The following is a 15,879-nucleotide window of genomic DNA, read 5'->3' as shown; positions in this document are numbered from 1 at the left end:
CACTGAAAGCTGTTTTGGATGAAAACATCTGCCAAATGCCTAAAAGTAATTTATTATAACTATAACTATGCTGCTTTGACAGAAATTACAGTTACCATGGTAATCTCTAGCAAGGAACTATCTGGTCAAACATGCTTGCCCACTCACACAAACATACACAGCAGGGCTTCAGGATGAGCTCCTATCGCAATCTGCATTATTCAGCATTGCAACAACATAAAAGCTCTGCCTCTGCTGATCACTTTTGACTTAACAGCTAAGGAGCAATAGCAGGGTGAGGAATATGAATAGGGGAGAAAACCAGAAAAGGAAAAAGAAAGGTGAAGTAAGAAATATGCAGAAAGGAAAACAGAACCGAAGGCAGAGCATCATAGAGTTGGTAAATAATTAGCGGGACTAACATGGCGTTACTGGTAGCTGTGGTGGAAACGTCAGCCGACGAGATAACTCCGCACTTGGCACATTTGAGCGTCATATTGTACAGTGGCACTGTCATCTGACTGCAAAGTCAAATCAACACACTGAAATACACATGTACGCATATAACCACACTCTCGCACACACACAGAAACATACACCTATATACACGCAGATACACAGAACTAGTGGGCACAGAATCCCCTTCCAGCTCTCACTCAGGGCAGATCTCTGTCAAGGCTTTTGGAAGACTGCGGGTATGATGGAAAAGATGCCGTCATGTTAGTTTTATTTCTAAACAGGCCTGATTGAACATGTGGGACAAAGAGCTATCGAAAAAAAAGAAGATACTTTATATGAGGTCCATGTGTGTATAGATTACCATCATTTATTTCCACTGTCAGTCTATGTAAAATGCTACATGATAAGATTTTGATTCTGTCATATTAATGACATCAAAATCTTCTTTTGCATTAGTATGCCATATGGAATTTGCTTGATTTAGGCTGCAAGCAGCTTATCCGTCCTACTCTGAATCTTTCTTTGGGCCCTGGAGAGAGACATGGGAACTCGAGAAAGCTGGCTGAAAAACATACACATACAACCTTGGCTTGTTTTGTTTTAACAAACTGCAGCATACAGTCATATTTATGCTTCTACAGAGGATCTCAAATGCATTTTAATATTTTACTGTAGCTCATGAAATGTAAAAAATATGCAAAATATGCATTCCTTTTTGAGAAAATAATAATAATAATAATAATAATAATAATAAGAGAAGCTGCATTGTTTAACACTGTACAAAAAAAAAAGTTTGTGGTTAACATTCTTTTTTTTTTTTTTTTAAAGGAACCACTTATGCTCATCAAGAATACATTTATTTGATCAAATTACAGTATAAACATTTAAAAAGTTACTTTAAAGTATTTTAATATATTAAATAATTTAAAGTTACTTTCTTCTATTTTAATATATTTTTAAATATAATTTATTCCTGTGATGCAAAGCTGAATTTTCAGTAGCCATTACTACAGTTGACCCTTCAGAAATAATTTTAATGAGCTCATTTGGTGCACATGAAAGATTTCTTTTATTTTTTATTATGACAGTTGAAAACAGTTGTGCATCTTAATATTATTGTAGAAATTATATGATGGATAAAATCTTTGAAAGAAAAAAATTGCTGCCTTCAATATTTTGAACGTTAGTGTATGTAATACTGTTGTACACAAAATAACACCTTCAAACAAACAAAACTAAAAAATTTAAGCCATCAGCTTGGCTTGGCTGCCAAAACAGCTACTGGCAGACATGTAGATTAAACCCCACATAATATAAGAAATCTAATTGCAAGCAAAAGGTCAATGTGACCAATAAAACCTCACTGAAGGCAGTGATATTAAAAAGCAGTCAGCATTTTTTTAAATACATGCTAGTCCTCGTGGAGGTGGAGGGACTTCAAAGTCTGAGCTGATACGATCATATACCAAATATAAAAGAAATTGTTTTCATTTATTGTACCCCCCATTTTTTAAACAGTTCATCTTTTACATTTTTTTTATTTATTTTTTCCACAGGTAGTAAAGCAATGCAAAAATTATTGATGAGAGCCACAACAATATGTCCAAATGCACTTTGATATTCTAAAACTGAAGAAAATGCAAAAATTAAGAGACTATCCAAAGTGCTACTCCTGCACTAGGCATAATTAACAGCAACACTTATTAATTAGGCTAATGAAAACTGCTGTGTTTAAGAACAAGGTTGAGGGAGGGAGGAAAAAGCAACAAGAACAAAACAAAAAAAAAAACTCCCTCTAAACCTAATTCACCCTTCCCATCTATCAGCACCAAACCACAGCAGCCAGCCTTGAGTTAATCGGTTTATGAACGGAATGCGGCTAGAAAATACTCAAGCAAACATGTTGAGATTTTGGAATTGCACAAATATTTTCCATTATTACTTAAGCACAAAAGAAAATAAAAAAAATTCAAGATCCAAGAGTCCAGACAATGAAATCCACATACAAGCATTCTTTTGCAGTCTCAAACACACACACACACACACACACACACACACACACACACTAATTTATAGATCCATAAAAGAACCAGAAAACTGAATCTAAAGCTATTCTAAGTCTAATTGTATAATATAAAGCACATTTAATCTAACCAGCATGCTTCAATCAGAATTATTCAGAAAACTGACAGTCCTGAAATCATAAGGCAAATTGTGGGAGAGGCTAAATTAGAGGGTGGACGGACCTGCATCTCAGCCAATCAGTGGTGGGTGGGCGGGCAGAGAGGAGAGCCCTGAGTGTGAGCGAGGGGATACTGTGGTAAATCTGATACAATGTCTCAAAGAGCACAAAAACAAACACAATCGATCAGCGAGATCATAGCAGAGGCAAACACAACACAGTCTAAATGAAATAATCATAATAATAATCTAAAAACACAAAGGAAAGATAAGGACAAGGGAAAGAAAACAGTCGGATGCAAAAACAATGCCAGTATGGGAACACATCAGCCTGCAAGCAGTGGTGCACAGTCCAGAAAAGGAAACATGGAGAGTCAATCATGAGTCATAACATGACAAATTTTCATCTTCTTGGTAATAAATCCCAGGCCATGTTTCTGCCGTAAAGCCTTATTGGTAGAAGAAGATTAACAATTCCAGTGTGTAATTGATGGTCCATAGCACAGAGATGGACAGCGTATGATTGTGAGACCATTATAATGAGGTCTGTAATAACAATTCTCGGTTTATACTTCAGCTTCAGTGACATTTAACTCACACGACTGAAAACTTGTCAAAATCAATGGATATAAAATGAGAAATTTGCTCAGCCTGAGTGATATCGATCAGATGCATGAAGTTATGTCAGATTTCCTTTGCCGGCTCCTTTGCGACTGCCCCTCAAATAAACTTTTCACACACAGAAACATGGCACACATGGATTTAAACAGCTGTATCAAGATGCACAGCAACACCTAAAAATCAAGAGAAGCTGGAGAAATGATTAAGCGACACATGGCGAATCACCAACTGAAATGTAAAAGAAATGCAATGAGTGAGCAGAAATGTCTTCTTGCTTTTGGCAGGACCAATAACCAGTCCTTTGCGATCTCTTCCCCTCTCTTCTAAGGAAAAAAACAACAACTTTTTTCTGCTTTTAAGCACAAACAAATTTAGTGGAAAACAAAAATGAGTGTATGGCTTTTCCTAATTCATTCATGCCAATTCGTGTCCTTCTGGAAGGCGGGAGAGATGTTATGAAAGGTTTGGCAAATTAATCTCTTTCTCAGAGCTGGTTAGAGGTCAGCCAATGAGATGAATGAGTGCTTCGAGGCATACCCGGCCCTCTCCTTGAGTTTCATATCAGTTATGCCATCTTTAGACACGAGTTTGTTAAAAACCAGAATCCCGATAACCATGTTTACCTGGTAAAAAGAGAAGAGAAAGGTGAACACACGTGCATATTAAGATCCAGCCCAGTCTCAGAATAGAAACATGGTTCTTTACTCTCCAATGAGCTGTTTTAGGATGTTTCTGTAAAGCCTCATTTATCTTGTGGTTTTGTTGTAATTTAATTTGTTGCATTTAACTGTACTGTCATTCAAATCTGAATATGGTGTTGTTCAATCTACTGCTGCACTAGGATTGTGATAATACCAATATTTCAGGATTTAGAAACACCAATTTTTGACCCTACACCAAATATTAAAATGGTACTAAATACACACCTTAAAATTGTAATTGTATTATTAATACAAAATGTTAAAGGTGTACAGAATATGCCAAACAATTAAAAAAATGCTACTGAGAAATGTTTTCGTTTAGCAGAGAAACATTGCAGTAGAATAAAATGTCTAATGAGACTGTACAGAAAATTCACCATTTAATTTGTCAGACAAAATTTAATTTGTTACTGAATAAAATAGAGACAGCTGTAATCCATGTTAACATAGTCTAAGCCCAGATCTTGTTTAATTAATCTGCAGTAGTGTAATGACTACTTTGTCCACACTTGGCACACTTAGCGTGCGCTGTGTTTAAACAGATCTACTAAAACACATGTTTGCTGGATATTATGTTGTGGAGTTATGCATTCTCATTCACAAGAGCTTGGTGGTGGTTTATTTGTTGTAAAATCTTATATTTGTGTGTGGTGATGCTAGCAATTTTAAACAGTGAGATTTCTGTGAATAATTCAAACAGAGAGAGAAACTGTACCAAGACGACAGCAGCAGCTGGTCCCACAAATGCGTACAACAATCCGCCTTCCAGAGACAGCCAGCAACTAACACAAGAGGCAAGAGCGGAAAAGAAAGAGGGAGTGACAGAAACAGAAGAAAGAAAAGGATAAAGGATAAAACAAAAATCAGTGATGAGGTTGTCAGATAATGTGGTTGTCATATGTTGTTTTTAAATTTTTAAAGTGCCCACTTAAAGGATGCAATGCAGGGACATTAAAAACTGGTAATTGAAAGCACTAGGAATTATATAAGCAAAAATGGATGGCTGATCAACTTCATCATGATTATACTCACTAGTTAACAGTTCCATATCCTTTTGCCTTGGTGAATCCAACAGAAATTGCTACAACGAGAGCAGGTAAACCTATAGTAAGGGAAAGAAATAAGTGGAGAGTAATTAAATACTTCACTTTTTTTTCAGAAGAAACAGATTATAAATGAAATGCAAGCTTAGAAGATACAACACAAGCCTCACCCCAACCAAGGCAGAGGAAACGTTTGCGTATGATGCGGTTTCTAATACGGCCAGTCACGGCCATGTAAGACTGCCATGCCTCCGTGAGAACCCAACAGAAAGAGGACAGGAAGAAGAAGTGCAGAAATGCAGCCACAAGAGTACAAACAACCTGAGAGCAAAAAAAACAGTAAGAAAGCGAGTCCATCTTGGTAAGAATGGCATGTAACAAGGAGAGAAGAGGAATATTATCAACATTTTGTTGTGGATCAAGGGTTTTATCAACTTATCTGTGTTTGTTTGACCATACCTTGTTCCGTGTCTGAGTTTGTCCGATGAGTATGAGTGCATTGGAGGAGATTATGGACAGACAAAAGTTGATGAGGATGACAGAGCGTTCTGAGCGGATGTACCTGAAGGAAAAACCCAGAAACACTGAGCCAATACATCTAAATGACATCTATTGCCTGCTATCATTCAGACAACAATGCTTTCAATAGACGGACACATTCATGGAACCTGAACGGATGTATAATGTCTAGTGGCGACCAAGATGTGACACTGACCAAGTGAAAGCATCTCTACAGATCATTGAAGCACAAGATGCAAAGGAAGAAATAACATGGAGAAAAAAAGTAATAATATATTTAGCGTAAAAAAAAAAAAAAAAAAAAACTTGATGAAAACTGATGAAAAGAATGAACACTTTTGTTAATGGGCCAATTGAGAGCAACTGTCTGCATTAATTGGCCAAGCTGATCAGTCTTTAAATAATAACCACATGAATAGTAAATAACAACCTGACTTGTTTAGGATTACATGACGTTAAACAATTTAAATGATTTGAATCTCAAACTTCAAAGCATCCCAAACATTTTTTACACAAATATATGTCGCTGTCCATGGTGCTGAAACTCCTATTGCTTCCCATCCAACACATTTATTTTACTGGTGAACAGCCAGATTGGGTTTCATCAGCGGAAAGTCTTGCTTACCTCCAAACAGACACATAGATGATGATAAGGAGGAGCAGGGTGAGGGACGAAACCCCGCAGCCCACGATAAGAGTCACAGATGGAAGCTGGGACTTATCCATGTTCTGTCAAAAACAAGAAATAGACTTAGTTAGCGCTCACATATGCTAATGTTGCATCAGGCTAGCCCCCTGCAGTCCTCCATGCGACTCTGTGCTGAAGAAAGCTGGGGAGAGTGGGCTGCTGTCCGTGTGGCTCCAGCTTAAGAACAAGGTGAGATGAAGGTCACTCTGTAAAAAGCTGAGATATCCATAGGGCACAGCAGAAGGCTACATTATAGAAACCTATGACTGGTTCAATGACATACAGACAACTGGAAAAGCTAAATGCCTGATGATGTGAATTATTCATACAGAGATTGTGAATCAAAAGCCTTAAATATAAAACATTTGCAGGCTTGCGCAACCATTGTCTTGGTTGCCATGGTGATGTAGTGGAGAAACAGCGGCCACTGCAGTGGTGTACGCAGCATTAAGTGTACCATAGGTGTGAGTAGTGCATGTCTGTGTGTGTTTGTGAATATCTGCATTCTTGATTAAGACTTATGCCACCATAATGCACGTCTAGAAATATTATCTGTTAACACTTTAAATACATTTATGTGGTACAGCAGAGTTTAGGGTGATATGCATTCTCTGGGGTGTGGACTTCTCACCTTAAGAAGAAAACCCAGACTTACACTTACACACAAGTTAATTGGTTGAGTTTATAGCCTGTCTTGTCTTCAGGTTTAATGTGTGCACAGGGCCAAGTTAATTAAATCCCTCTGATTAAATTGCACAGCAGTAAGGTCCCCACTGACAATCAAGAAAGAAATGCATCCTCTGAGACTACATTTGTCTTCTCCTAGCCAATCAAACACTTGACTTAGCCTAAGTTGAGGAAGACAGGATAGTACTCAAGAGCAACCGCTATTGAACCAAGGGAATTCTTTAGTCCATCAGTGCAGACAGAGACCCATACTTACTTGGGAACGGAAATTATGGAGTATCAAGTCCCATAAATTTTGAAACATTTGACAGTTAATTGTGAGACAGAAAGTTGCATTTAAGTCATTTCTGGACAGCTGGTGCACTTATACTTCATTTGCATCAAATTCAATCCAATTATCATTGGACTATAACAATAAAAAAAATATATAGTATAAAAAGTATATAATATAAAACGTAAAAAAGTAAATAAAAGTACAGTGGGTATAGAAAATAATAACATTTTATTGCTTTGTTGCCTTTAAAATCATCACATTTTGTTGCTTTGCAGCCTGGAATGAAGACAGACACCGTTTTATCCAGCTGTATTTACTCAGTGTAACTTATAACATCTAAGTGAAAGATATGACACCAACATTTATAAAATAAAAAAACAGAATCACTGAGTTGGAAAAAAGGACCAACCCCCTTTAAAATGACAACAGGTGTAGTTAATTGTCAATGGCACACAAAGCCATTTGACTCAGCTGTGATTTGCTGTGGTAATTTCCTTTTTTTCAGCATGAAAAGACCTTTCCTGGAGTATTTCAGTCCTTGTGTAGTGCAACTGAAGCAAACAATCAACTATGGGTGGCAAGGCAATGTCAGACAGATTTAGTAATTAATTGGCCTCAACACCAAATTATTTGTCTGGCGGAAATCCTGAACAGCTCACCATCTAAATTACATCATGCCTACAGTAAAGCATGGAGGTGGTAATGTCCTGTTATGGGGAGTTTCTATGCAGCAAAGACTGGAGCACTTGTCAGGATAGAAGGGAAAATGGATGGGGCAAAATAAGGTCAAATTCTTGAGAAAAATCTGCTGCCCTCTGCCAGAAAGTGTTCAATGGAAGAAGCTTTACCTTCCAACATGAATGAGAAAATGAGAATGTCCTTGCATGGCCTAATCAGATCCCCTTTAAACCCCATTGGAAATTGTGTCTATCTTCATTTTAGGCAAAGAGATAATTTCTTTTTTTTTTCTGGGAATTACGTATTCCGAGCTTTATCCAAGTACAACTGTAGCATAACTGTCTATTTCTACAAGCCTTAACTCATAAATATTCAGTCTGGGCACAACCACAGTAACTTTCTCCTATCAAACTGTGCATAAAGTGTTTAAAAGCTGTGTATAAAGACCATCTGACCCATGTAATCCAAAGCCTGGTTCAAACCTGTAAACATCTATAGAGAGACTGGAATGTGATTAAAATAGCTGCAGTATACTATCTCCCTTTATTTCTCTCTTTCCATGTACACTGCAGCTGACTGTATATTCAGACTGAAAATGTGGGGGAAAAGAGAGGAAGGAAAGTGTTTCTCTGGCTCTTTATCATTCTGAAGCTGTAGGACACTAGTTGCCAGCAGAGGGGCCATTGGATGGGCCATTTTGAGGTGGCAAGTGGAGCTGCAGGAATAATTAGTGGCATAGCAGTGGGGGTCTGGAGTGAGAAGGCTAGAGAGAGACAGACAGGGAGTGGAGCCAAGGGGAGGAGCAGTCCTCCCTTCTGCTGGCATACGGCAACACAAATGAAATCCCCACAATATGCTTCCCACGAGGCATGGAAAGAGCTAACTGCGACACTCCCTCATTCTATGTTCATCTGACCAGGTACAGTGGGACAGGCAGCCATCATAAGCGAGCAATTACAGCTATTACTCTCTGGATCACCAGTGGACATGCAGGTCATGTGGTCTTTACACACACATCCATGAGAGCAAATAGCAGCACATACATTTACACAGGAGGCATGTAAAACACTGATAAAATTTATATAATATAAACTGGCTTCAAGATGGGGCTCTATATATCCTAAAAACATGTCGATGTGCTGTACCATCAGCTTTGATCAGTGTGAAAGAAATATAACCATATTTACTTTAATTCAATTTCCAGGTTTTTGGAAAACCAATCAATCAGGGCACATCATTCTAAATAAATATTTTCTACGTCTTTTTAATCTTTAATCAAAATGTTGTTCCTTTGAGACCACTCTCCTTTTCTGCTGACATCACTTAGGCTGAGAGCAATTCGATAATGTTAAACAATAGCCAGGGAGGAATTTAGGTGTAATTTAAGCAAATTCTGCCATCTAAAGCCCACATTTCCCATCCAATTGATTCCCAGAGTGAAGTAGCTGTAGCAACCAACATTTTTGCCTTGAATACACTGTTTAACTTGGAATTTCAAATTAAAAATACCAGGGATTCTCCACTTTGGCCTTCAAGGTCCACTTTCTTGCAGAGTTTAGATCCAGCCCTAATTAAACACACCTGAACAAGCTAACCAAGTTATTCAAGATTGCTAGAAAGTTACAGGCAGGTGAGTTTGATTAAGGTTGGATCTAAGCTCTGCAGGAAAGTGGATCTCAAGAGCAAGAGTTGAGTGCCTCAGTTATATACAATGGAAAACTATGGAAGTCAATGGGGACCACCAACTGTTTGGTTCCACAAACTCTTCAAAATATATTATTTCGTGTTCAGCAGAAGAACGAAATTAATACAGGTTTGGAATAACATGAGGCTGAGCAAATTTTTGTGTGAACTATACCTTTAGGTAAGTAAAATGTGTTGCAAAAGGCAGTCCGTGCTTGTTGTGGCTTTGGGGAACAGAAATTCCATATTTCTAATCGAACTGATTCCCAAATTGAAGTACCCAACATTCATTTATTTATTTTGCATTGAACATCAACTTGATTTTTTTTTCTTTTTTTTAATATATATAAAATCACATTAAGCCAGTAAAATGTAATACAAAAAGCAGTCTATGTTTGTTATAGACTTTTTGTACCCCATTTTGCAGCTTTGTACACAGTGGCCTGTATATAATACTGTGATCCCAATTCTCTTTTGTTATGATGTCCCATTTTTACTTGGTTTGCCAAATCAAAACAGTGTTTTACCCTGAAGCAGCCAATCTGAAACATCTTGGCAAAGCAAATGAGAGAAGACGTGGCCATTGTTTTGGTCAGTAGGGTGTCAAACTTCCTCTTCCTCCCTTTTTTGGGGCTCTCTGGCTCATATCTGGGCCAAGCTGCACAAAGAGAGTGCTATAGCATGTTCTATAGCTTTAAGAACTTCCACTGCCCATGCTGTTTCCACGGCAACTGGTGAATAAACTGCTTCAGAGGCAGTTTCCAGTCTAATAATAACTAATCACACTGAATGAAAATTCCACACAAAGATGTGGCCCTTTCCTGCATTAAACCAAACCAAATCCCATCATTTTAAAGAAGATACTGATTTAAAACAAGACATATAGATTTACGCAAAGACAACCCTCTAAGGCCCAAATGAACAGATGGTGTGTCATTGAGATATATGTTGCACACTCATGAAAAGGCCAACAATTCCCCTATGCACATTAGAATGTACCAGAAAAATTTGAGGTGTCAAAGCACAAACAGAAACCCAACAGAAAAAAAAAGAGAAATTTGTGTGTTGGTATGTTTTGAACAAAATGCATTTCATTGCAAACAACGGAGACGGTCATCTTTAACAAATGTAGGTAGTTAGCTATTTTGAATCATTATTGTATTAATCACATTCATTTCCTCTGTACATGCATTTAATGTATGTAAATCCAATATGAAAGCCAGTCATGTTTCATGTACTGCGTTCTAGCATCAAACAAACCTGTCAAAACGTCCCTTTTTGTCACAAATATTTGTATCTATATACACATTAAATAATGAAACATGTCTTAAATTGTTTGCATTAAATCAGCTGTATGGCTCTGACACGCTGTGGAAAGGAGGAGAGGGGGAGTGAGAGAGAGAGAGGGATCTGTTGATACACAATGACGCCTATGACCAAAAAAAAAAAAGAAGGAAAAAAAAGCGGTGCAATAAATCACACATTATCACACAAACGCATCTTTTGTAGTTCGATTAAAATAAACAATAGAAATGGATTGACTTACCACATCGGGATTGAGGCGTGCTAAAATGGCGAAGGTGGAGAGTCTGTCACACAAGCATTTGGTTGTGCTGGAGTCGACGGGCACAGCTCTACAGCCTCGCGCAGACCAGGAGCCCAGCAACGACGAGCTGCGGAGCGGAGACAGACAAGAGCGCGGAATGAGATCAAATTCCTACGCGATAAAACCGCTATTTTATCTAATCCAGCGCACACAGAGCCGGAACGCGAGAAAATACAGATGAATGGACGATGTGAGGCAGCGCACACCTCTGCTTTCTGCATGGCCAGGTTAGCTGATGTAAAAACGGTTACACAAAATGTAAAAAATAACATTAAATAATAATAATAATAACAATAATAATAATAATAATAATAAGCAAGTCCTGAAATAAAAAATAAAAAACACTAAGTAAAAAAAAATATTCATAATAAATGTGTTTAATTATAAATAATTATTAAATTATTAAATTATTAAATTATTAAATTATTAAATTATTAAATTATTAAATTATATGGAGCCCGCAAATGGCATGCAAGAAAAAATAAATCGTTCCCTCGATTTGCTAAATCGTCCGCACAATTTACGAATTAGTAGTATAAATCGGGCGGACAATTTATAAATCGAGGGAAAGAAATAGTAAATCTCGCTTTAAAACGATTTTGCCTATTTTTTCATGCATGCCATGTGCTGGGCTCCGTAAAATTACTATCATCATCATCATTATTACTATGTAACACCATATACATAAATATGACGCAGCCTTGAACATATGCTAAATTGTAACTCCTGCTTTGGTAAGTATAATCCAGGGATATTGTTCCTGTTTCACACTATTCATATTTTATCCTGGGTTAATCTTGGGAAGCCACATTTCGAATTTCTTACTGTAAGCTACCTTAGTAATTTCCGGGTGAACTTTCATATCATTATACAGTATTTATGAAATGATTCATGAAAAACATTCTTTGAAAGAACGATGTCGGCACCACATTAGCGTTACAGTTTAACGCAATTGTCAACTTTCAACGATGAAGAAGAAGAAGACAAAAGAACTGTAGAAAGAACTTGAATTTTTAATTAGGGAAGAGTTGACTCAGTAGCTATATGATTGGTTGTCTGTGGATGAACAATACTGCATCCTTTCCACAATACTTGAATTTGAAATTTGACTATTGTTGACACCCGAATTCCAAGCTACATTTTATAATAATAGTTATCATAAATAATACCTATACTACTAATAATAATAAATGTTGGATAATTTGATAATGTTTAATCATTTATACGCCTATTGTTGTTGTTCCACTAGCAGTATTACTAGAGGTTCTTGCATTGCAAAACACAAAATACTGCCAAACTACAAAGAATCACTTTGAAATGAAAAATCCCAAAGGACAGTTTGGGGTAGCCTTTTCACACTGTGTTTAGCCTGCAGCATGCCTTCCAAGTGGAGTAAAGAAAAGTCTCTTTTACCTTTCAAAACTTTGCAAGTTTATAAAATGTGGAGGAAAAGTGCAATGGAGCAGAGGATAGATATTACACTGGGACACTGAGACCTGGAGCATAACATGAAGGAGCACAATATTTTTTTTTCTACTAAAAATAGTTACTATTTACTATTCTAGATAGTAAGACACAGCAAAGTGTCTTACGTTTTCTATTTACTATCTACAATTTGTGACTGTCAGATATAAAAGTGATGTCCCACGAGTTAATTAATTAACTAATTAATCCACAGCTCTCTATCCTTTACAATAATTGTATTGTTTTATGCTTCCCATAAAACTTGCATGCACCAAAGCAGATGACAATAAAAGCATTACAATCATAAATATAAGTAAACATTTATGTTGCAGTTAGTGCTGATGGCCAAAGCCACTGAATAATTAGTCGATTCCACCACCTACACAAATCTGAATTTCATTATCTTGATGAGGAATCCTCTTAACAGTATGATTCGCCAGTGTCTAATCAAACGGTCAAATAATTGTAACAAAGACCTCATAACGACATCAATGAAAGTGATATGAAAGTCATATCAAAACATACCCACTCCATGCACAACTGATCGCGAGCCATTAATCATGTTTCATCCTCTTCATGCAGCTGCAACGTGGAGTCAATATACTCACATGAACACACACACAAGTGCTTTTCCACACAAACCAAGGGGTACCGGCACCATTCCAAACCCACTGTGCGTTAGAGCTCTGCAGTCTAGGATACCCATAATGCATTGGGGCTTGAAGAGCACTGAGGGCCAAACAGTTTAGTGCAGGAAGCACAGTGTTTTGCAGCCTCATGGGAGGGCTCAGTGTTAACATTACCACATAAACCTGAAACTCAATATATTATCACCCACTGCAAAGACACTGAACATGATACGATTAAGATTTTGTGTTGACCACACAAATATAAAGCGCAGCATGGCTGTGTAATTGGATCATGGGCTTGTCCAGCTGTGTCAAGCACATAAACAAATTCAATTAAAAGCTTCCCATTTGGACATGAGGTTATATCTCTCCAAGACTTTTCATATTTAGACCAAACTTGGCGTGTGTTATGACATCCATGACCTGAAGGTACCTACACAGTTTCAGCACAACACCACCTAGCGGTCAGGAATGAAAAATTGCTATTTTTGCTTGTAACCTTTGAAAAATTTGCCCAAAACCGATCAAATCGGTCTCATTAGATTTGATACTGCTTTCCAAGTTGAATGATATCCAATTTTGTAATAAAATGCTGTATTTTATGAACACATTAGCATAATGTGTTGGGCGTACCACAGGGCTATGTATTGAGCCCATTCTTTTACTCCCTTTACGCCCACAACTGCAAGCCTGTGCATGGATCCAACTCCATCATTACGTTTGCAGACGACACCATGGTGATTAGCCTCATGACAATGATGAGACTGCCTACAGGGAGGAGTACAGTACCTGGCCACATGGTGCACTGACAATAACCTGCTACTTAACACCAGTAAGACAAAAGAGCTCATTGTGGACTTCAGGAAGAAGAAAGGAAGCACGCATGACCCCATCCACATTAACAGGATGCTTGTTAAACGTGTCTCCAGCTTCAAGTTCCTGGGAACCACCATCTCGGAGGAACTGTCCTGGACCACAAACACCTCCAGCCTGTTCAAGAAGGGTCACCAGCGCCTCTTCTTCTGACCGATTTATTTATTTATTTACAACAAGCAAAAAACAGTAAGCTTGTTATTACTTGCACTACTGTCTGTTCATCCAGAAACACTGGGTAATCCATTTGCAAACTGTAATATTTTCTATGCACTTTACTGTCCATTGCAATAGTGTAAATTATGTTCATATGTTCATAGTTCTGCCTATAGTATACACGTTTACATAATCCATCTGTATAGTATATTCACAGTACACCTATCTGTATATCATGCTGATAGTATTTAAAAACTGTAAATTATGTTCATAATACTAATTTTTATTGTACATATTGTAGACCTTGTATATTCTGTACTTACTGTTTATTGCACTTTTGGTTAGATGCTAACTGCATTTTGTTGCCTTGTACCTTACATGTGCAGTGACAATAAAGTTGAATCTAATTTCAAGCCAGCGTCACCTAACGGTAAAATCAAATATTCACATGTTAATAACTTTGGATGTGGTTGACTTATTTTCACAGGAGTCATATCTCCTTTGATTCCAACAATACCAAAAATGGTGGGTTTAGTCTCATGGTTTGGTGATGCTATAATTAAACAAAACATGAAATTGGCATTAATTACAATACAGTCTTATGATATAAAACAAAATATTGTAATAATACAATGTTGTATCACTACTAAATACTTTTAAAAAATTTGATATTATTATTATTTTTTAAATATTAATATTAAGTTTTTTTTTGTGTGTGTTTTAGTTTTTATTTTATTTCCAGGTAGTAAGTTTAGTTCTTCAAATTATACTAAATTGAAATTCGAGATGTTGCCTTGTCAACTAACTAAAATAAGTTTTACATATAATATTTATATTTTATTTAATCTTTATTTCAGTCAACAAAAATGTGCTAATAATTCCCATATAATAATTAATAACTATATGGTGAAAAACTACTATAAATGTTAACAGATATGTCATGTAATATTTTTTAGTTCATGAACGTGAAAAAGAAAAAGTAAGAAAATTGTTTAATGTTTATTGAATTATTTTATTATGTTTATTTTGAATGATTAAAGTCTGGCAACCTACAACTGCTGATGCTATATATATATATATATATATATATATATATATATATATATATATATATATATATATATATGTGGCGAGTGGGGCGGGGCCGAGAGGCGTGGGAACGAGGAGTGAGGCCGGGTGTAGTGATTGGAGATGAGCTACACCTGCGCCCCACCGCCAGTATCGAGTGGGGGCGCAGGTGTTTGATTGTGCGCCGGTTCCCGCCTCCTTCTTCCCGATGAATAGGAAGTTTTTATCGTTACAGTGGTGCCGAAGCCCGGGAGAAGGAGGGACGCGCTGCTGAAGATCCCTCGCCGCTGTGGTGAATCCGCGGTGCCCTCGAGCAGGCGAGGTATGTGCCGCCATGGACGCTCGAGGCGGTGGGCTGGAGCGAGTTGCCGGGGACGGGCGAGCTCGCTGCCGACCGCCCACGATATGGAGGGGCGGCTGCCGTCCGTGAGGGAGCGGAGGAGTCGGCGCCGTTCGCCAGGGGGCCGGAGCCTGCCGCCTCCGTGACGGAATCCGGAGGGGCAGGGAACGGGGGACTCCTGCCGCTGCCCAAAATCTGAGGAGCCGTCGCCGTCCACCGGGCGGTGGAGG

The 15,879-nt window shown here is 37.7% G+C and overlaps 1 protein-coding gene across 3 annotated transcripts in view; it reads right to left on the bottom strand.

Annotated features, from left to right (window-relative positions):
- LOC128030474 (adhesion G protein-coupled receptor B1-like) overlaps nucleotides 1-15,879 on the bottom strand; it is a 109,645-nt gene that overhangs the window by 13,174 nt on the left and 80,592 nt on the right. For 2 of the 3 annotated variants that reach the window (XM_052618141.1, XM_052618143.1), the window contains 8 exons: nucleotides 11,060-11,186; nucleotides 6,129-6,232; nucleotides 5,444-5,546; nucleotides 5,155-5,305; nucleotides 4,974-5,043; nucleotides 4,657-4,723; nucleotides 3,778-3,863; nucleotides 402-500 (listed from right to left, as the gene is read on the bottom strand). In XM_052618141.1, the coding sequence (XP_052474101.1) occupies nucleotides 402-500; nucleotides 3,778-3,863; nucleotides 4,657-4,723; nucleotides 4,974-5,043; nucleotides 5,155-5,305; nucleotides 5,444-5,546; nucleotides 6,129-6,232; nucleotides 11,060-11,186 (807 nt within the window). The remainder of the gene's footprint in view (nucleotides 1-401; nucleotides 501-3,777; nucleotides 3,864-4,656; nucleotides 4,724-4,973; nucleotides 5,044-5,154; nucleotides 5,306-5,443; nucleotides 5,547-6,128; nucleotides 6,233-11,059; nucleotides 11,187-15,879) is intronic. The other variant, XM_052618142.1, reaches the window with a different exon arrangement.

The sequence above is a fragment of the Carassius gibelio genome, chromosome A16 (genome assembly GCF_023724105.1).
Source record: "Carassius gibelio isolate Cgi1373 ecotype wild population from Czech Republic chromosome A16, carGib1.2-hapl.c, whole genome shotgun sequence".
In the NCBI taxonomy this organism is placed as follows: domain Eukaryota; kingdom Metazoa; phylum Chordata; class Actinopteri; order Cypriniformes; family Cyprinidae; genus Carassius; species Carassius gibelio.
Note: the sequence above shows the minus strand (reverse complement) of the source record. Positions and strands in the feature narration are given on the sequence as shown.